At 46.1% G+C, this 22,597-nt stretch overlaps 2 protein-coding genes across 2 annotated transcripts in view; both read right to left on the bottom strand.

Moving 5' to 3' along the window:
• GJA3 (gap junction protein alpha 3) overlaps positions 1 to 4,866 on the bottom strand; it is a 46,106-nt gene extending 41,240 nt beyond the window's left edge. The window contains exon 1 of the mRNA XM_068930276.1: positions 4,812 to 4,866. The gene's annotated coding sequence lies outside the window, so the exon portion shown is untranslated. The remainder of the gene's footprint in view (positions 1 to 4,811) is intronic.
• Positions 4,867 to 15,904: 11,038 nt separating this feature from the next.
• GJB2 (gap junction protein beta 2) lies at positions 15,905 to 21,821 on the bottom strand. Its single transcript, XM_068930275.1, has 2 exons — positions 21,709 to 21,821; positions 15,905 to 19,299 (listed from the first exon to the last, which is right to left on the bottom strand). The coding sequence occupies exon 2, from the start codon at positions 19,275 to 19,277 to the stop codon at positions 18,600 to 18,602; it is 678 nt and encodes a 225-aa protein (XP_068786376.1). The 5' UTR covers positions 19,278 to 19,299; positions 21,709 to 21,821; the 3' UTR covers positions 15,905 to 18,599.
• Positions 21,822 to 22,597: the final 776 nt, after the last annotated feature.

Genomic DNA, 22,597 nt, shown 5'->3' with positions numbered 1-22,597 from the left:
TATGGAAGAACATCAAAATGAATAATGTGATATTTGATGGATTTAAATAAGTTTAGCATAACCCTCAAATCAGTATTTTATTTCTCTGCTGTCCTTTACAATGTTCTGTATCCTTCGGTTCAGTTCCCTCTGCCTCATTCTTTGTTTTCTACCTACACCAAGCGAAATAGACAGTTCAGATAGTAAGGAGTCAAATCTGTTTTTTTGTTTTGCTGCTGATAATTGTAATAGACAGTTAATTGATCAGCAAAAGTTAGCACATTAAATCCTCTTTAACTCATTAAGTATGGTCTGTTTTCAGCACAGCTGCCATTACCATTGCTTCCAATGGGACTGAGGCCAAAATCTGTTCTTTATGAAGATAGTTACTACCTTCTATTGTTCCTAAAAATGAAGTCAAGCTGCCCTCATGAAAAAAAAAAATGTGTGCATTTACATATAATATACATAAAACCCCTGCAGTGTAAGCAAACTTGAGAAAAGCAGGTGAACAGAGACGGTTTTTGTTATGGGCACGCTGTGGTGTCTCTCTCACCGAGATCAACAAGAAACGATGACTACAATGAAAGGAGGATTTGTTGTGCTCTTCTGAAGAATTTCATTATCTAGTGACTAGTAGAGAAACAAAAATAATAATTCACAATACGTAAAGGAAAAGCGGCCTATAATCCCACCTAATTTATTCTCAGTCATTCTCCCTTCACTAAAACTACCATCATTTTTCCCTTTTACTACTGACCAACAGCACCCATTCTGAGATAATTCAGGATGATATAGGATGTGACACAACGATACATTACTTAAAGAATATACTTAACAAACTATTCTAACACTTACATCAATTAAAAGATCTATTTCTGTATTCCAAGATCAGAAAATTCATGCAGTACACAGAAAAAGCGCCTAAGCAATCAGAGCATACCTCATAGCATCTAAACTGAGCAGAGGTGAAAACTTCAATGTTCATCTTAGTGCCAGTTATTGCAAACACTGCCTCCACCACAGATGTCCATTACCTATACTCACATACAAGAAAGAGATCATTTCCAAAGGCAACGCCAAGACACATTTCTCTGCTGGCTGGAGGGGTCTCAGAAATCCAGGTTCCATATCTCCTTTCGGTATCAAAGCATTCTCCAGCGAGGAATTCTTGAAACCAATGTAACTCATCCAAAAATCCCAACAACAGTTCTAAAGGGATGCCTTGACGCAAATAATGGTTAAACGGCAACAACCCAAGGGCTCACACAGTATTTGAGCAGTCACCATTAAGTTCAGTGAGTGCTGAAAGTCCTCAAAAGTGAAAAATAAAGCCACACAACTAAATACCTAAATCTGAATTCAGACATCTAACTTTAAACAGTCACCATTCAACATTCTAGCTGTGAGCAAGTCCAAGCTGCCCTTTGTCGTATTATAGTAAACTGCAACTGTACAGTGCTACTTCCAGTGCTGCAGGTCATGCTTTCAAATACAGAGCTGGGAACTGTTTAGCCCTAATCTTACCTATGGTTTGTGAAGGTCGATATTTCTTTTTTTTTTCTGTGATTGGAAAAAATAGAGATTTAAAAAAACCCATCTTTATCTATCCTTCATGTAATTCGTGGGAAAACACCTGTCAGGGAATACCTGTTAGAGAATCTGCTTCAGAACGGAAGCTGATTCAATGGTATGGAAAGGAAGGATTTCATGGATCTTGGGATCATTTTCTAAACACTGGGAGCCATACATTGTTTGTGTCATTTAAAAACTCTTTCCTTTGAAACAAATATTGAAAAACAGGCAGCTCATAGAAATGGCATTGAATTCTACTTAAGAATGAATGTTGTGCCATTAATTGCTTACAGAAATACACTTTGTGGATCACGTGTGTGTTTGTGTGTATATATGTGAGAGAGAGGGAGAGAGAAAGATAATGAGCAAGAGAGAAAGTATATTTAGAAAAGCTGTGATGGTTTATATATCACTCTGCAGGAGAGAAATAATTATAAACTGGCATCTACAGTTATTATTTCTACTTGTATTTCTGATGATGTCACAGAAGAGGTACATACTATGTATCAGGTGTGTGAAATATAATTTTTTTATAATTTTATTCATACATGAATATATTTGCAAAAATACATGTGCACACACAGTCATACACATAAATAATTACACAGATATGTTACAAACATTACCAGATTATGCCAGCTGGTGTATTTATGATTTTATTATACTGCTATATCTAAAAATTGTCCTTTGGCAACTGTTTTGGGATCTAACAGATGTCTCTGTCAGGACACAACATGTCAAACTCAGCCTGTGCATTCTTTCATTTCTTGTTATGCTTTGCAATATCTCCTATGGGATTTAGATTTGTATCTTTAAAATTACCTAGATTTTACGAACTAGAATAAGAAAAAATTGCTGTTAAAAGAGAAAACAACTTCCAATATTTCTTTTTAAAAAAAAAAAAGATTGACCATCTCAGTTACTATCAGTTTTTTAACTCTGGTTAAAAGTCACAATATAAATCCAATAAAAGCAATCACATTGCACAAAATTTGCAGTTTGACCATGTCACTGCAAACAAAGTGAGAGACATGGAGGGATAGAATGAGCTATTATAAATTCCAGTGAAACTTAAAGGCAACTAGCTGGTCATGTACATAAATATAAAACACAATGGTTGAGGTTTCTTAATTCACTTTACAAACGTGGTTAAATGATGGCTTGAAAAATACCCTCCATACTCACAGTGTAAGACTTGCAGCTGCAGCTACTACTTTTAAACACTTTTAAGAAATGAGTCGCTTAGCTGATCTTGTTATTACCTTAAACACTACTGTGGAGCCTCTTCCTTACATCCTAGGCAAAATTCTTCTTGACTTAGTGAAAGTTTGGCCTGAGTAAAGGAAAAGTGCAAGGCGCACAGAGTTGAGCTCCTGAGAGCTCAGCCCCACCTGTTAAACCCCTCCATACCCTCATATAACAAACCTCTGCTCTGATTCACCACTGAGAGGAGAAAAACAGAAACAAAAGTAATGCCTTCCCTCTCCAAAAATACTCAAATGCTATATTAGAGCTCCGCTTTGGAATTAAAAGACAGTGACTTACCAATGAAGCACTCTGAGAGGTACGAAGGGTGTGAAGCTACCAGGGCACAATGGAGCAAGTGTCAAGCATGAGGGTAACAGCCCCTATATCCCAAGCAAGCGAAGCATGAAATGAGACAGATCTGTCAGGTGTCCACATGGGATCAGCCACACGGATCTAAAACCTGCACAGTGAAGGAGCGCCCCGCCCCAGACTTACAAGGGAAAGACAAGCTTTTCCAGCACTTCCAAGATTCAAGACCTTTTTTCACTGCAGAGGAGCAGGGACCCTGATGGGCAGGTGTAAGTTTGAGGGGACTTCAAGCAGGTTATAACAACTGCAAGATACTCTGTTCGGTCTTCTCAAAGTACATTTTTGCTTGATGTAAAATTCAATTTTTTTAGGTTACATTCAATTTTTTTAGGTTAGTTCTAACATGTTCCATGGGAATTTTCCCTTTAAAGTTCCATTTAAAGTTTCCGCTTTGGCTTCTCAGTCCAACTGCTTTTTCCTACCTATTCTAGGCTCTTACAGACCTAACACACTCTCAGCATTCCTAATAACATCCTAGGCTTACGTGATTTCCTCAGTGAGTCTAGGATGGAACGAAATGCCTGACACTATGCCTACAGGGAAGAAAAAAAAAAAAGAACAACACATCTTACAGCAATGGCAAACTTTTGCCTAATTAAGTCAAATATCCGTGGAAAATGCCAAAGGATATATATTCATCTCAAATACATGCCATTCCTTTTGGGTCTTTAGTGAACAAGTGAGCAACTGGCACATTTTTGGTAACCTTCTGACCAGAAATTTGCCCAGAGTGAGGCAAAGGCCTGGTCAATGCAGGGCCTGAGGGAGGACACCAAGCCGTTTTCTGTGCTTGCAGGAGAAAGCCCAAAAGAAAAATGCCCAGGAGAAAGCCAGGTTCAGGAGAAGGGGCCAGAGCAATGCTAAGTTCACCCCAAGAAACCCCCAGCCCATCAAGGTTACACACGTCTATTCCATTATTGCGGGCAGCACTGCTTACAAAGGCGAAAGAAATGCTGGGTCTGCTTTATTTAGGATTTATTTCCACTCCAGGAGTAAAACTGGCATGAAATGGTGCACGTCGATGCTCAGCTGTGAGTGCTAACCCTGAACGAAGACCTTCCCCCACCTCCCACTTGGGCAAACAGCCCTGACGGTCCGGCACACACAATGGCACTTGGTGCATCCCCTTCCTTCCAGGGCGTTTTCCGAGGTATTTCACGAAAGGAGGTCCCTTCGCGGAAGCAAGTTAAAGCAAGAAATCGCCTTTCCGCGATTCCTCCTCCTCAGAGGGACGCGCAGGACTGCGCCGGCCCTGCCCGGGGTGGGGGGAGCGCGCCCCTCGCCCTGCCCGGCCGGCCGCGGAGGGCGCCCGCCGAGCCCCGCCACACCGAGAAGGGGCAGCGAGGCCCCGGGCTGCCATCCCCGGCCCACAGCGGGCACCGGGCTCTGCCCGCCGCCGCTCCCCCCACACCCCGAGCCCGGCCGCGGGCGGGGCAGCGCTACTCACGCTTTGCGGCGCTAAGGCGTTGCTAAAGGAGCGAAAGCTTAACTGGCTGGGAAGAGTCCACAGAGAATCTCATTTAAAGGTGAAGAAAGAAAGAAAAGAAGGAAGAAGAGTGCCTCCAAACTTCTCTCGGACTATGGGAAAAGAGCGCGGGAGGAGGGTGCAGGGGCGCCCCCCGCGCCCGGCCCAGCCCTACCTGCTGCCTCCAGCGCCACAGCCCCCTCGCCCAGGCGGCGGCCCGTCGCCTGGCGGCCGCCTGTGGCCGGGGACCTCGGGACAGCCTCCCCTATAGGCGCCGGGCACCCGTCCCTCCCTCTCCCCCCTCCCCTCGCCCGCCTCCCACAGCCGGCGGCCCTGCCAGCTCCGGACGCAGCCCCTCTGCTCAGGCAGCCCCCCGCCGAGGGGCTCTGGCACAGGAGGGGCTGCCGGGCGGCCGCCCGCTGTGTGATCCTGGGCGGGTTTGTGTGCGCTGACCGCCCTTCCGCCCTCCCCAGCAGCCGCCAGCAAAGCGGCCACGGCTCGCTCGCCTCACGCTTGCCCTTCTCTCCCGGGCTTTTAACACGTTGTCACCCGTCCTGCGCAGGTCAGGGCGGGATTTCCTCAGAAATAAACGGCTCCTTCCTTCCGAGAAGCCTAAGAAATGAGCCACCGGTTCGGGCGAACAGTTCGCTACCCGCCGCGGTTTTGGGCGTGCGGGGTGGTGGTGGTGGCGGCGGGGGGGTGTCCGTCCGTCCGTCCCACAGGGCTCTGCTCCCTCACGTCCCCTCCACCTCCGCAGCCGCCCCCGGCTCCCCCTGCCCCTCCCGGGGGACGGCGGGTCCAGCCGTCCCGGGCTGGCCACGAGGGGCTCTTTGTAGCCGGGACGCTGTGGCCACTACTCGCTGCCACTCCTTCGCGGCAGTGGAAAAAAAAGGGGTCATCGTCCACTTGGCGTCCCGCACAGAGCATGGAGATAGTTTTAAGGAAAACGTGTGTAAAACAGAGAACCTCTCCCTCACCCGCCCACGCGCGGGCGCCCCTGTCCCAGCGCGGAGCAGCGCCGCCCCGTGGCGGCCCCGCGCGCTCCGGCCGTTGGCGCCGCGGTAACGGCCGGCTGCAGCCGGTCGGCTTCAGTGACCCCCTTCCCCCCTCCCAGAGACACTCACACGCCGGGGTGCTCCGCGCGCAGCCGTTACTACCGTTAGGTCAAGCCAGCTCCTTCCCTTTTCAGAGTGTAAAAGAACATCGCGTTAACCCCCCTCAGTACTTCCAGACACTCCTCAAGTCTTACAAATGACAAGTCTTCCGAGCTTGAGAGCCTACAACCCTCACTGAGCCTATATGCGAAAAGAAGGCTTTAGGGATATTATTTCTGAAAAGTGTCTTTTCACAGACCCCCCTCAGCCGAGAATAGCTCTCATGCTGTTGTGCACAGACTATTTGAAAAACCTGATCGGTTACAACTGCATTTTACGTGTCCACCCTACCTTCTGGTCAGACTTTTGTGTTCTTGGCTGTTGCCCTGAGGAAAGGAAACATTAGGCAGAATAACTGAAAACCAGCACGATGACTCTTCAGCAACAGCAGCCCAGTTTCTGTTAATGGTGAGCTACATGCCAGTCAGAGAGGTGAAAACCGTCTCAGGTCATTCTCAAGGCCCTGTGTTGTTCCCTTCAGTAAAAATACTATCCAAGACAAATTCTGTCCGAGACGCTTGGAAGAGCAGCGTGTAGTGGAGGACTGGTGACAGTCTGAAGCAGACTCTCCACACGTTCTTGTATCCTTGCAGTGCATGATTGCTCGCTGTGAATATTGCAGTTGAAAACACTACGGAGGAAAACTACTTTGCTACTTTGTTACTTTGGTGTGCTCCCCACCCCTAGGTCCTTATTATGTTTAAAGGTTTCCCTCCATTGTCATTAATGCTAGATAGCAAAATAAAACTTACATCCACATTTAATTTTTCACATTAAAATACATGCTTACATAATTTCCAGCCTTCCTTTAATTATCTGCTTTAATTTCACTTTTATCATGAAACCAGGCCTCCACATAGGTGACGAGCCCTGTTCTGCGTATAGACAAATCTTTAGAGTAGCACCATGTGACGTGACTGGGGCAGACGGAGTGGGGTTAAAGGAGTGGGTGAAGAGAACAATCAGATAATATTTTTAAGATCAGAAGAAATGGGCTTGCAGTGCGAAGTACAAGTTAAAAAGGTCAAAAAGGGATACCAAGCTTTATGAAGTGATAAAAAGATCTCAAGCTAAGGGGATATATCTTGATCTTAGTGTGAACTGGAACTGCTATGCAGTCTTGACTGAAGACAGTGTTTTATCCCTTGCTATTTCTAATGAAAGCACCTATTTTGAAGAGGATCACTGCTGCTGTGCACCCCAGACTAATTCAGTGGAGGGACCTCTAAACTGTGGTAGGTGTCGCTACCAGTGAACAAGCCACTTGTAAGTGGTACATGGCTTGGCAGTGCTGGTAGCAGTTGTGTCCACACACTCAACGTAAAGAGAAGAGCTCAGAAAACCGTATGTTCAGCATGTTGTGGCACTCTGTGTCAATAATAAGAATTGCACTTGACATGCCGCTCTGCCACAGAAGATGGCACTAAAGAGATTTAAAAGTTAGAGGAAGGCTACTGTTATCTCAACAAGCACAGTTTGAAGTAAGAAGCAGTAAAGTCTGTTCTTCTCCTCTAGTTATTTTCTACATGAAGTAAATCAAAAGACTTTGCTACTTAGAACCATCCAACTAATAAATAAAACTACAATAAAAAGACTGGAGTAGTAGTTTTATCTCATATCAAATGGAAGCTATTATTATTATGCTACTTAGTGTTCTGTGCATTAGATGCTACTGACAAACACATCGGAGAACACAGAATATTAGTGAATAACTGGTGACAGGAAGGGTTATTGTTATTGCTATTTTGTAGGAATGGAGACACAAGAAAACTCAATAACTTGTCCTAGGTTATACAGAAAGTCTGTGGCAGATCTGAGAACGGCACTGGACTCCTAGGCTGGTGTTTTACCCACCAGAAGAGGCTTCCTCTCAGAAATCCTTTGGAAACTGGAAAGTGTCTTAATACACAGACAAAACTGAACTGCTCTGGGATAGGTAGCAGTGAGATACATTCAGTCACCTTCTTCGGAGCAAACGCTGCTGGTGAGATGTAGCAGAAGAATTACGACTGCACAAACCAGGCATCTGTTATGTGAAGGAACTGAAAAAGAGTGACATGGGACACACAGAATCCTGAGAGGAATGACATTTTTACTGTTCTGTCATGGCTTGAAGCTTTTTCTCCACGCTACTGCCAAAAATATGAAGAAATACAAGAGAAGTATTGGTATTTGAAAGACACTAATGCCTGCCACAAACCTGGAAGAAAACTAACTGGGCTGAAAATAAAGCAAAACCCAGAGTTCAAATAGTTTTCTGTTCAATTAGAGAGATAAATTAACTCATGCAGGGGTTGAGAGGAGAGTGTCGGGTAGAGCAGAAGCAGGGCTAGGAGAGAGGAAAGGAGAGCAGGGAAGGGTACAGCAGAGAAAGAGGGAAAAGGTAGGGAGACTGCCCCTTTTTGGTAGCAATCACTTACAAAAATACAGCTAGAGGCTGTGGTTTGAAATTACAGTGTGTGCAGCAGCAAATACAGCTTAATATGTTGCCATTCCCTCCCCCCCTTCTGCTAACTCCCTGCAGCTCTTCTTGCCTAACGCCATGGCCTATTGCCCCACAGTCACGTCGGCATAAAAGTTCATGTGGCCTCCCTGTAAGCCAGATCAAGGAACTGATCCAGCTAAACAATCAAGCAAATCAAAATGTTTATTTCATCGTCAGCTAAAACAGTCACCTAATCCAGTGCCCAGCACAGCTGTGCAAACAACTGTTCTGGCAGAATAAAGATCCTAGAGAAGAGGCACTGCATTGGATGGGGTAGGAGACAGACGCAGATGGGATAGGAAAGAGCAGGAAAGGATGAGATCAGTGTCAATACCTTAAACTAGTATTACCAGTGAAGACTTTGTAATGCCAAACCACAACCAGAGCTTCTGAACAGGAAATTGCCTGTCTAATGTTCTTTTCCATTGTGTTTAGGGCAAGAACAAATACGGTATATTTTACCAGGAATATACCTTACTGATGTGCATCATGAGTGTGCAAAGGCCTCAAATATTGGCTACCTTCCAAAGAGAGGAATAGCGATAGATCTCCTGCTTTGAAACAGAAAAACAAGCAGAGCTTATGTATGGGAAAATGTATCTAAAAATGCAGATTGCTGCACAATATGAATCTGCCTTCGAACTGAAATAAATTAGTAACATGAAATCACACACTGCTGCTGTGAAACTTCTGCTGGGCGTAGACCAGGATGCAGTGAACTCTAGCAATGTTTGCATGTATGGTCAACTGAGCTCAGGGCAGCAAAATGGAAAATTGACCTGGGTTTCAGTGGCTTATCCGGGAAAGACTGGAGGGTTTATAGAGATAACTTAGCTGCTGTTGGGAGGAATGTCGATGTTGTGAGATACAAGACCAAGGCAAGAGGAGGTCTTTACTCACTCTGCTGAGGAGAATATAAAAAAAACACCCGTGATCAAATTCATTTATATGAATTATAATTGTATTTATTCGTAATGCCACCTCTTGTGTTTCAGGAGGAAATTATTATAGCACAAAAATGCGTTAGTACAATTGTTAAAAGGACAAAGGAACCATTCTGATATAGATCATACTGGATAGACCCTGCACTGATATATAACCTTGAATTTATATGAAAAAGATTTTAATTTTGATTTAGTAGTTGAGCTTTGGCTCAGCAAAAAGAACCTGTACTAACTAGAAAGTACCTGAACTCTTTCAGTTGATGTCCCCTTCCCCATAGATGTTAGCTCTTCCCTCTGTCCCATAGAAGAGTCCCATACTTACACCATCCTCAACAGATGTTGAACTAAGGACTGATCTGCCCTTAACAACCTTCAGTGATGGAGAACCCATCATCTGACTCAATGCTTAGCCCTCTCCCCAGAGAGTTTTTTGCAATGACTAGCCAATATCTCATTGCAACCTAACCCTATCATTTCTTGTCCTGTTGCCAGCAGATGCAAAGAGAAAAATCCTCATCCTCTTTGCCACAGTCTTTTACATATTTGAAGAGCACTATTGGGTCTTCCTTCAGACTTTTCTAGCCCAACCCATTCCTCTCAAGCTTTCCTCATGGGTGTTGTGTATGCTGTAGAAATTTGGTCATTCTTATTCCTGATTTTGGGATTTCACCAGCTGATACATGTTTTTTTGACAGATTGCTCCAAAGCAGGTTCCATGTAAGGGCTTGCAGGTGCTAATAAGAGTGGTAATATTATTTAAAACATCGTCTTTTTGATGGACTTTTATGCATCCCAGTCTGATTTTTTTGTCAGGTTAATAATGTTATTGACTGATGTTCCACTGATGATCTACTACAAACTCCAGCTCTTCTCTACAAAACTTTCTTTTCTTCAGAACAATTCTCCATCCTACAATTCTGCAAGTGCTTGATCCTTCACAACTGTAGCATTTCGTCCTTCTCAACTTCCCAAACTAATTCTATTAAACCTTTTCTCCTACTGATAAAGATCTTCTTGAATTCTAATCCTCTCCTCCTCTGTACTTACAGCTCCTCCCAGCTGTGTACAGTTTATCCCATTTGGTGGATCCTCACATTTTGACAGAGTAATTAATAACTGTATTAATAACTATTTTACTGCTATACATAAACACTGTTATCATGAGATAGACAAAAATTATTCCTAACAAATCCGTGTCACAATTGTCTGAATTTTCTAAGAGATAAAAGTGAGATAATGATTTAGTCAGTTTGTTCCTCTGTGTGCATGTGTGTGTGGGTAAGTGTGTAGTTTGTTTTTGTTTTTTTTGTGATGAAGTGATTGTGGAAGCTATTTAAGAGGTATATTAAACACTCAGTCCTTGGAAAAGATGCAATATTTAGGGCAGAGACATGACTAATCATAATTAGGCATTACATTAATGATGCAACATAGCATCGGTTTGAAATCTTTATGGCACAATAATTAAAAAATATATTTTTCTGACACCCCTCTTTGCAATGATCTTAGCAAGCAATGCTTAATTAAACTTTCCTGCTCCTTGTGAATAAGATACTGTTGTCATCTTTCATCTTCCAGTTGAGGAAACTCAGGAACAATGGGATTAAAGGATTAACTCTGTACTAGGACTGCTATAATAATTTCAAACTGAATGAAAGGAAACTTGGGTTAAAAGTGGTGGGATAGCTCACATGACTGGAATGCTGTCATGGATGGCTACATGCTTTTTAGGAAAGACAGGCCAGGAAGGCGAGGTGGTGGAGTTGCTCTTTATGTGAGGGAGCAACTAGAATGTGTGGAGCTCTGCCTCGGGGTGGATGAAGAGCAAGTGGAGAGCCTATGGGTAAGGATTAAAGGGCAGGCTAAAATGGGTGACACTGTTGTGGGGGTTTACTACAGGCCACCTGACCAGGAGGAAGTCATCGATGAGGCCTTCTACAGACAGCTGGAAGTAGCCTCACGATCACAGGCCCTGGTTCTCATGGGGGACTTCAACCGCCCTGACATCTGCTGGGAAGACAGCACAGCTAGGCACAAACAGTCAAAGAGGTTCCTGCAGAGGACTGATGATAATTTCTTGACCCAGGTGGTGGAGACGCCAACGAGGAGAGGTGCAATGCTAGACGTTGTACTAATGAACAAAGAAGGTCTAGTTGGAGAGGTGAAGGTTGGAGGCAGCCTTGGCTGCAGTGACCATGAGATGGTGGAGTTCAGGATCCTACGAGGAGGGAGCAGGGCACTAAGTAGGATCGCCACCCTGGACTTCAGGAGAGCTAACTTTGGCCTCTTGAGGGACCTACTTAGGGGAATCTCATGGGGTAGGGCCCTGGGGGGAAGAGGGGTCCAAGAAAGCTGGTTAATATTCAAGCGTCACCTCCTCCAGGCTCAAGATCGGTGCATCCCTCTGAGGAAGAAGTCCAGCAAAGCGGGCAGGAGACCTGCATGGATGAGCAAGGAACTCCTGGCCAAACTCCAACAGAAGGAAGTACACAGAATGTGGAAAAGGGGACAGGCCACTTGGGAGGAATACAGGGACGTTGTCAGAGCGTGCAGGGATGCGACAAGGAAGGCTAAGGCCCAGTTGGAATTAAATCTGGCAAGGGATGTCAAGGACAACAAGAAGGCCTTCTTCAAATACATCAAGAGCAAAAGGAAGACTAGGGAAAACGTGGGCCCGCTGCTGAATGGGGCAGGTGCCCTGGTGACAAAGGATACAGAGAAGGCAGAGTTACTGAATGCTGCCTTTGCTTCAGTCTTCACTGCTAAGGCCAGTCCTGAGGAATTGCAGACCTTGGAGACAAGAGAGGAAGGCTGGAGAAAGGAAGACTCTCCCTTGGTGGAGGAGGATCAGGTTAGAGATCTTTTGTCCAAACTTGACATCCATAAATCCATGGGCCCCGATGGGATGCACCCACGAGTGCTGAGGGAGCTGGCGGATGTTATCGCTAGGCCACTCTCCATCATCTTGGAAAGGTCCTGGAGATCAGGAGAGGTGCCTGAGGACTGGAAGAAAGCCAATGTCACGCCAGTCTTCCAAAAGGGCAAGAAGGAGGAGCCAGGAAACGACAGGCCTGTCAGCCTCACCTCCATCCCTGGAAAGGTGATGGAACAGCTCCTCCTGGAGGTCCTCACTAAACATTTGGAGGACAAGAAGGTGATCCGGAGTAGTCAGCATGGATTCACCAAAGGGAAATCATGCTTGACCAATCTGAGAGCCTTCTCTGATGGGATGACTGGCTGGGTAGATGAGGGGAGAGCAGTGGGTGTTGCCTGCCTGGACTTCAGCAAGGCTTTGGACACTGTCTCCCATCACATCCTCATAGGTAAACTCAGGAAGCGAGGGTTGGATGAGTGGACAGTGAGGTGGATTGAGAACTGGCTGCATGGCCGAGCTCAGAGGGTTGTGGTGAATGGCGCAGAGTCTAGTTGGGGGCCTGGAGCTAGCGGTGTCCCCCAGGGGTCAGTCCTGGGTCCACTCTTGTTCAATGTATTCATCAGTGACCTGGAGGAAGGCACAGAGTGCACCCTCAGCAAGTGTGCTGATGATACTAAACTGGGGGGAGAGGCTAACACACCAGAAGGCTGTGCTGCCATTCAGAGGGAGCTGGACAGGCTGGAGAGGTGGGCGGAGAGGAACCTCCTGAAGTTCAACAAAGGCAAGGGCAGGGTCCTGCACCCAGGGAGGAATAACCCCATGCAGCAGGACAGGCTGGGGGTTGACCTGTTGGAAAGTAGCTCTGCAGAGAAGGACCTGGGAGTGCTGGTGGACAACAGGTTGACCATGAGCCAGCAATGTGCCCTTGTGGCCAAGAAGGCCAAATGGTCTCCTGGGCTGCATGAGGCAGAGTGTTGTCAGCAGGTGGAGGAAGGTGATCCTGCCCCTCTACTCAGCCCTGGGGAGGCCTCACCTGGAGTGCTGGGTCCAGTTCTGGACTCCCCAGTACAGGAGAGACATGGCACTCCTGGAGAGAGTCCAGTGGAGGGCTACAAAGATGATGAGGGGACTGGAGCACCTCTTTTATGAAAAAAGGTTGAGAGAGCTGGGCCTGCTTAGCCTGGAGAAGAGAAGACTGAGAGGGGATCTCATCAACGTGTACAAGTATCTGAAGGGAGGGTGTTGAGAGGATGGGGCCAGACTGTTCTCCATGGTGCCCAGTGACAGGACACAAACTGAACCACAGGCAGTTCCACCTGAACCTGAGGAAGAACTTCTTTGCTGTGAGGGTGACAGAGCACTGGAACAGGTTGCCCGGAGAGGTTGTGGAGTCTCCTTCGCTGGAGATATTCAAAACCTGTCTGGATATGATCCTGGGAAATATGCTCTAGGTGACCCTGCTTGAGCAGGGGGGTTGGACTAGATGATCTCCAGAGGTCCCTTCCAACCTAAACCATTCTGTGATTCTGTAAAAGAAATGTTGATAGTTGGATGGAAATCTTACAGGAAAATTTTCAGTCACCCCATAAAAAGAGAGTACAGCAATCCTGCTAAAGTGTGGATCACTTGGAGGTGTGAGAGGATTTGTTATGTCTTGTCTTAAAGGTTGAAATGGTAGAAAATGATCTGAAAAATATTTTTTAATCAAATCTCATGATTCTAAATTAAATATTTTAGGATTGCTATTTTCTTTCCCAGCTGACAAGCCTATAGTGCCATAATTTCAAAAAGAACAGCAAATGTAAGTGTTTATCTAAACAGATAAACTGGCCCAGCACAGCCAGGCCACTGAAAAACTCGACCTGCTTTGGGCCAATGTGACTGCACTCAGACACTACAGTATTTATTAGCATAGATACTGTGCTGTGCTGTGCTGTGCAAGAAATACTGTTTAGTTCTCTGCAGTACACTGAACTGGGCCGTTCCTTGACTACATTCTTGTGCTTTCTCCTTCTCTAGCCCTCAGTGTGTGGTGCTGTTTGAAACAGCAGTGTGAGAGCAATGCTTTGTGATACAGATTCACAGCAGCTTCAGAGATACAGTTTTTATGGAATGAAAAAACGAAGAGCAAACAGCATTTGAACACAATAAATGTTATTCATCTGCAGGCTGCAGTGATTCATAGCTCAGCTAAGTTCTCTATCAGATCACTCAACACATAGTCCTTTCACCTGAATGTCATTACTGATACCGCATCATACTTTTACCAAGAAGGCTGACGCAAGCATCTGGCTACCTGGCAGCGTGCTTGCGGAGGATTTTTTTAGTAGATGGGCTTATTCACATACCACAGATTGCAGCGGGCATAGAGCAGGCAGACGTAAAATTAATCATGAATTAATGTCAGTGATTACAATGCAGAAAAAAGGAAGGGGCATGTGTGAATGTACAGTCAACTCTGAGGCTGAATTGTAAGGTAGCATTAACTAATCTAACGTGCCAGAGGTAACTAAAGCTGTGTTCACGAGGGTGGAAAGCCAGACAGGGGAGCTGCTCCCACAGCTGGGACTGCCAAGTAAAGCTTAAAGCATTTCCAAGCCCAGGTTAAAGAGAATTTTTTGGGTGGCTAGGAGAGCATAAATAAAAAAATAGCCAGGTCAGAGCTGGGCCAACTTTACGGAAGAGAAACATATCCCATAAAAGAAAATGACAGGGAGAAGCCGGGATGATCAGATGGTAAAAAATATCTAGCTCCTGAAATAAATTGAAGATCATTACCATTAGTCTTAGTTCATTACGTCTTGGGTAATTACCATTACTTTTACCGCTGTCTTTCCTACAAACCATTTAAAATGACTGTATAGATAATAAGATAGTGAAAAGTCCAAAGAAACCTGTAATTAACACCAAGGGTAGTGACTGCCCTTTGTTCTGGACATTACAACAGGTGACCACAAAATATAGTGAAATTCTTTGACTGCAATTTTTTTTGCCTGGTAAAACATATCAGCCTGGATACTGCAGGGGAGGTAATTGTGAGTAAGGGAAAAAGAGATTAATTTCCACAAGGCTGTTTGTTGTAAAGTGCTCTTAACTGTTGCATATTTGCTGCAGTAGAATTTTTACGAAAAAAATCAACTTTTAACAATGCTGCTATTTCGAATTGAACCTCAGTGGTTTAGGAGCAGTCCTTGCTGTACGGACCACAACATTTGTCTTTTATATACTTGTTATGAGATAGGAAATACCCTAATACATTGGCTCACGGCAACTGCTAAATAACTGAACTATTTTATTTTTTGTCTGAGAAAACCTTTCATAAAGTTACTTCTACATCCAGAAATCAAAAATACAGGTTCCTGCTTTCCTTTTAATGCAGTCCTTCTTTCATGAGAAGGCCTTTTCTTTCTCTAGCTATTAAAATCTAATATTGACTGTCGGTTAAAAGTGAAGTTTGCTTTTTTTTCTTTCTTTTTCTTTCTGCCAAGCATGTTTGTAGTTTTGGTGTAAAGGTTTTGGATGAAAGTTTAGCCTTGATGAAGTCCATGGCAAATTTCTAGTGATTTCAGGTATAATTCTAGCCTGTCCCACTCCTACACTTCCTAGTTCTCATATCACACTATTGGACACCTTATATTCTGGCTACATTTTACACTGGACTGTAATGAATGAGCCTCCTTTAGAGTCATCATTTCAGATTTGCTGCTTCAGGCGTCAACAGCCTTGCAACTTTCATTGTGAAAAGAGCCTAGGAACCAAGTGCCAAAAAGGTAAACATTTCTAGTGTATTTCAGAAAAGCACAGACACAATTCCAGTACAGCATTGTATTTTAATCTGTATAAAATCCATTGGCAGGAAGTCAACCATGCAATATAGCACACAGAAATAGGTGCAAAGGGCTTAGTTCCTATGAAGTTGCGGATTTTTTTTTCTCGTACAAAGCAGCTATTTAGTCAAATACAAACAGAAAAGAAGTCTCACAGATAGTAAATATCCTGATAGACTTATTGTCACTGATGCTACAATTCTGGATCAAAACCCTTCCCGGGCCACTTCCAGTCACTTACCCAATTTCTTTCTTTGTCCCCTTCATGATATCCAGCTGCCAAACTGCTAGCTGAAGATAATTAAATAGTGCTATCAATTTCGGTGTGTCTCATTTTTTTATAAATTCCAATCAAAGGCAGACTGGGAGACCAATCTCTGTCTTGCGGAGCTGATAAGTTATTTATCAGCAGCCTTTCCCAGCTGCAGCTCTGCTAGTACAAGATGGATTTAGACAGCACTGTTGATTTCCAGTACAGGTCATTGGCAGCTCATGAAGTCTGCAGGACAACAAGCAGGGCAACCACCTGGAAGCTAACCTGCAGTAGAAGTCTAAAACACTTACAGTAGCTCTTGGCTATTAAATGTAGCATTGGTGCATACATGGTCTATTATGGTAAACAGATTTTCATTAAACACGTTAAGTAATACATGGTACATGCAAGTAATACAGAACCACAGGCACCACAAGAGTGCTGTAATTATGGTTTCAGAAGAAAATAAAAATCTTGTTGTTACAAAATAAATGTAATACTAGAGCACTGGGAGCGTAGATAATTTGTTCTCTTTGTACGTGTACATGAACAATGCAGGAACACTACCAAGCACAAATCTAATACGTGCCAAGCTTTGTTCTTTAGAGTTGAATTAAGGATTTTTTCATAGACCGAGTTTTCAGTTCAGCTCATTATTAAGGACTTTCCATGTTTTTTGTTCATGCTTCTGAGGATGCCGCTTAGATTTTTTTTTCCTGCTCCTCTATTAGCTGCCATACTTCCATCAGCAGTTAAGCTGTAACACTGGATTGTAGCACACCAGCAGTGGGAGCCTGCTTATGCTACATTTCTAGGGCATAGTGAGAGGTCATGGGCCTTAATTAATGCATCTTTTTTACTTCAACGGTGGTAAACTTGAGTGTACTGGAGGAGCTGGTGGATGCAAAAAGAGGAGCTGAGCTAGTGCTCATTCTTTTAAAGGGAAAACTAGTTATTAAAGCCAATGAGGAGAAATAGGCACCGTTCTACAAGTGGGTTCAATAGGCAGGCACTTGGGAGATATGTGGCATTGCTATACATGCTGGTGTAACGGCCTATGACAAGCATAAACCTGAATGCCTTTTGGGACGATTGTAGACAGACAAGACCTGACTGACTCACCGTAGTTCTTCCAGTTAGTAACACGTAATTCACAGCTTAGTAATGTGAAATTTAAGAGAAATATCAAGTTCCCCCTCATTTCTAATTGAGACACTTTGCAATTTTAGCTCTGCAAGGGGCCTATAATTCTTGCCGGACATACAGTAAGAAGAGGAAGGATGATTCAGTCTCATGATAGGGGATACTGAAGAGGCAGGGAGTGGTTTGATGTACTACCTTGAAAGGCACCTCAGATAAGGAGAGGGTTTTGTGGAGAAAAGCTTCCATAAAACTGATGACCGATAGAAAGAGCACTGGTAGGTGTAATTCACTGTATAGCATGCTGTCCTGGATAACAAACAGAATTAAACAATGAGGCAATTTTTCTTGTTCTGTACTGAAGAAAATCTTTAAAGATACACAGCTGAAGGAGGCCCAGCCAAGTGGTTAAAAATTCTCTTCATCAGATAAATTCTATTGTACTGAGGGTCTCCGCAAAATGTTGTGGGAGAGCAAGCCAGGTGGAGGCAGTCCCACTGCCCCTCCTTCTCCAAGGCAACAAGCCTTTTTTCACTTGCCCAAGAGAATGAAAAAAATATACTTCATTCCTCCCACTGCTGCAGCCCCTGTGAATCGAGGGAGGTTGCAATGACGTTATGACATTTATAACCAGCAGAGATTGGCCTCCTCTAGCCCTGTTGGGGGACTCCTCAGTGCAGGTGAGGAGCTAAAAAGCTAAAATATTGCTGGTCCCCAGTGGAGCTGTTGGCATGTGTGTTGTCATGGAGTGCTTGTGTTCCTAGTCCCTTTTCTTGCTCTCAAAAATGCTTAGAGAAAGAATAATACACCTGCTATAAAAATGATTGGCTCTCTGTCTTCCTGCCTTTCACAAGCAGCAAGTTCTCCAAAAAACCCTTCACCCCACTTTGATCAAAACTCTTTGTTACTGGCTTGCCCCTGAAGCTGACCAGTGCAATGCAGGCAATCTGTGATTTCTGCCTCTCCTTCGGGCACCAGAGCCTTCTCTGGTCTCTTCCCACTTTTTGAAAAGTGGCTCTATCCCATCAACAGAATCACAGCAGCAGACATGCTTGGAAAAGTTGCTGCCAAAAGGCTGCTCTCTTTACTTGTGGATAAGGGAATACTGAATTAGCTCATGAACTAAGCTCAGTGGCAGCTTTCTAGGGAGGCTATCATTTTAAAATTAGGAATGACTTGTCATTTTTATCCTTTTCCTTGAGCATGGAAATATTGCAGATTGTCTTCTGACACCTAAGGAAGTTTGAGGAAAATAGTGAGCCAGGAAATCCTGATACCGGGGAAATTATTTTAAAGCGGTTGATTTCCTGCGTTCTCTCATGCAAACTTTTATCACTAGGTAACACAATTCAGCCAGATTCAACATCATGCAGATCCCAGACACAACAAGCATGAAAATAGTGAATGTTGTTTTCTCAGTGGGCCGAGAAACAAAACAATCCACTGTGTTGGGGCAGGGCCATGCATTACACTTCACCAAGCGAGGCATTTGGTACCCATTGTACATGTAATAGAACGCATACATGAAGATGGCCTCAAAGATGATCCTAAAGAAGATGCTGCTGGTGTATGTCCACCACAGGGGGCCCTGGATGTGAACCTTCTTATTTTTCAGCTCTTCAATATCAATTTTCTCACCATTTCTGAAACGCCTTTTCTTCTCATGCCTGGTGTAAGCTACATGCATGGCCACCAGGAGCGCAGGTGTAGAAACAAAGATCAGCTGCAGGGCCCAGAGTCTGATATGAGAGATAGGGAAAAAATGGTCATAGCAAACATTTCTGCACCCAGGTTGAAGTGTGTTGCAGACAAAATCTTGTTGTTCATCTCCCCAGACTCTCTCTGCAGCTACAACCAGGATCATGATACGGAAGATGAACAGGACTGTGAGCCATATCTTTCCGATGCTGGTGGAGTGTTTATTTACCCCTCCTAAAATGGCCTGCAGAGCTCCCCAGTCCATCTTCTTTCCTGTGTCCTTTTACCTGTAAAATGACATATAGATGACACCACATAGTCAGTTTTCAAGGTGGAAGAATCAGTACCATACCTTCCATGGACTGGCAGACTTCCTAACATTCACTCAAAGTCAAAGGCAGATGCAAGTTGCTTTTATTAACACCATCCATATATTTAGAAGATGATGGATTCAAACACCATATTAAACACTCTCCTTCTATATATTTATGACAGGACAATCATGCCTTGATACTTTTCTCAAAGCTTGAGATAGAAAGTATATTACATCTTCAAATAAGTTGCCTCCTTGCCTCTCCTCTATCTATGTTCTCCTTCCCTTTCTTGAGATATTTCCCTTTCTGTGGTTGACTCTCAGTGGTGCTTTGCCAACAAAACTATGGAGAAGCATGATATCACTGCATGAGTTAAAGCCAGAACTAGATGAAGTGGAGACTTCTAAGTGGTTTTCATAGGATTCCTTCTTTGCCAATGCCACAGCTGTGGAAGGCTGGGCTGGCTGCTGCTTTCTTTGCCTCCAAGGTAAGTACTACTTGGCCATTTCCAGCACAAGCCCTCACACCTCCCAGACACCTCCAGCAGGCCTCCAAGGCTGTCTGTTGCAGCTCATACACTTCTCTTTCTTGGCAGCCCCTTCGTCCCCGGAAGCACATTTGCTTTTGCCAGCACTGCTGAGAAACTTCAGGTTGGTTCTCTCAGGGCTGCATGCATTTACAGCAGTAATCAACAGAGAAAGGAGGACACTGCAGGGCCTGCCTTTCCACATTCATCTCTATCTCATCCAAAAAGGAGACGAACAGGGCCAGAGAGCTGAGAGGAAACAGCCATCAGCTAAAGAGTTAATATTGATTTTCTAGATGCTATCACACCCCACTGAAAGAAAAAGGAAGTCAAACTTCAAAGAAGCTCCATTTCAGCTTTCCTGCCTGTCTCCCACTCTTGAAAACCCAAATGCACTCTTTATTCCCTTTGAAAATTAAACTTAAGTTTAGCTGAAGTCAATATTCAGCCTCAAGATTTGGCTCTCACTAATCACAGCCATTTGGAATCTATCACTAAACTGGACAAAACACTTTGAAACTCTAGCTGGGAACTTGCAGAGCTGGTCCATCATCTTTTGGTGGCTAAGGCTCAACTTTGCTGTGGGAGAGCCACTCTGGCCTTGGATAAGAGCTCCTTCTCTTGGAACAGGGTGTATGCTGTGGCAACAGCATAGTACCTTGCAACACTGCTTTGATTGCTGGTCAAAGTTTTCCAGAGTCTTTAATTCTCACATAACAGGGTTGGGGGGGGGGGGGGGGGCAGACCCAAAAAATAAAAAGGAACTTTTCTACCCTATTGTAGTTACAACACAACTAACAAACTAACATGCCCCAACAGTTCCTTGGTACAAGGGCCTTGCTTGTACAGACAGGCCTTGAGGCAAGGAGAGGTTAGAGATTGACTGTGATGAGGAAAGGTGAAACTGGGTAAAATAACAAAAAAAGGCAGCCTTGAGAAGGTGGCTGGAATTCCTCAGCCTTCTCATGTTCTCTCTCTGCAGAGACTGGCAACGTTTATGTGTCTCTTTAACCTAAACTCTTGGCTATGATCAGGCACCTGCATCTTTCTGTAAAGAATTTTCTCTTGTCTCTTGTGTATTCATTAAAAAAACAATTAAAAAAACCAATAAAACCCTCAAGCGGGGGGTTAATCAAGACTGATGGAAAGTATTTGAAGCGCATACCCCAGGGGGATGAACAACCTGGGCTCCAAGCGTGGGCTCGCATTGCGGTTCTGAACCACCGCTGCAAGTCTCGGGAGGAGGAAAAAGTCTCCCCGGCTCATCTGCCACTACAGAAACTATGAAATCGGCTGTGGGGGGCTGAGCACATCTACTCGCCCACCCAGGACCTCGTTCCTGACCGGAAACCAGCCGAAATTCCCACCTCACGGTTACGCTCTGGATGCCTTGGGGCAACTCCACGCCGCTGGCTGCCTCTGCCCGCAGCGGGGCTCCCGGGGAACTCGCACAGAGCCAGCGCCACGGGAAACGCCAGGCCGATCGCTAACGACTCCTTTCAGCCGAAGTTTGCAAACGCCAGTTTTGGCCGCTTTGGGCGAGGCTCGGAGGGGCGAGCCCCCCGCCCCGGGGCCTGCGGGGGCGCCCCGGCAGGCTGCCGCCCGCCGCCGCGGCCGGTGCCGGTGCCGCTCGGGACGGGCTGCCCGGGCGCCGCTGCACCCCCGGCGGCTCCTCGCGGGCCGTCACCGGCCCCAGAGCGCCCCGCTCCGCCGCCCGACCCCAGCCCCAACTGCAGCCGCCCCCCGGCCCGGCCCGCGCTCCGCACATCCCCCGCCGATCCGGCCCTGCTCGGGGATGCGCGCACCCGAGTCCCGGCCCCACCGCCCGGCAGGCGGGAGCCGCGGCGGAGCCTCACCTGCCTCGGCACGGCACGGCACGGCTCCCGGGTCCGGCGGTGCCTGCGGAGCGGCCGGTCCCGGCCTCGCCGCCGCGGAGCGCTGCGGTCCCTCCCCGTTCACCTGCCGCCGCTTTTAACCCGCCTCCGCCCGCCCGCGGGGCGCCCGGGGCGGGGCCGGGGCCGGGCCGGGACCGGGACCGGGACCGGGACCGGGACCGGGACCGGGGCCGGGGCCGGGGCCGGGCAGGGGGCGCTGGGGCCGGCGGGTGTTGCTGTGCCCCTGCCCGGGGCCGTGCGGCGGGGACGGAGCCGCCCGCGGCTCCAAAGCCCGGCGCGGTGCGGGCGCCCCGGGGCTCGGCCCGGCGCGCCGCTGGCGAGGGACGAGCGTCGGCCGGGCCCTGCGGCGGGAGCGGCTGCCGCGCCGGCTCCGGGGAGGGAGGGAGAGGCCGCGGCGGTCCCGGCAGCGCCCCGAGAGGGTCCCGTTTCCTGGAGGAGGACAGCTTTCCGGAGGGCGAGCCGGAGGAAAAGGGAGGCGGAGACCTTGCTGGGTGGCTTGAAGATAAGGAACAGATAAACTAGCTGCTGGTTTGATACGAGCAAAATGAACGGTCTTGGTAGCCAGAGGTCGGGATGAGGGCAGCGGGCCGCTAAGGGTGGTTTAGAAGTACGGCTTATGACTGCTCTCCATTTGAGGTCTTGTGGGCTTTTTTACAGCTGTGTGAAACCTTTCTAATATCTCCAATACTGAGCGCAACCGTGGCTTCACTGGAGTAAAGGGGACTTCAGACTGGTTTTGTGGGAGAAAATAATCTGGCAGAAAATGTGAAGAGTGAATCAAAGAAGAGTTAAACGCCACATGGAAGATCTCTAGGTGTTACTTTCCTGGAGATTGGGCTCTGTGGTGGAT

Source organism: Struthio camelus, chromosome 1 (genome assembly GCF_040807025.1).
Source record: "Struthio camelus isolate bStrCam1 chromosome 1, bStrCam1.hap1, whole genome shotgun sequence".
NCBI lineage: Eukaryota > Metazoa > Chordata > Aves > Struthioniformes > Struthionidae > Struthio > Struthio camelus.
Note: the sequence above shows the minus strand (reverse complement) of the source record. Positions and strands in the feature narration are given on the sequence as shown.

Bases quoted from the DNA above. Each gene is read 5' to 3' on its own strand.
- GJB2 (XM_068930275.1), bottom strand. From the start codon at position 19,277: ATGGACTGGGGAGCTCTGCAGGCCATTTTAGGAGGGGTAAATAAACAC.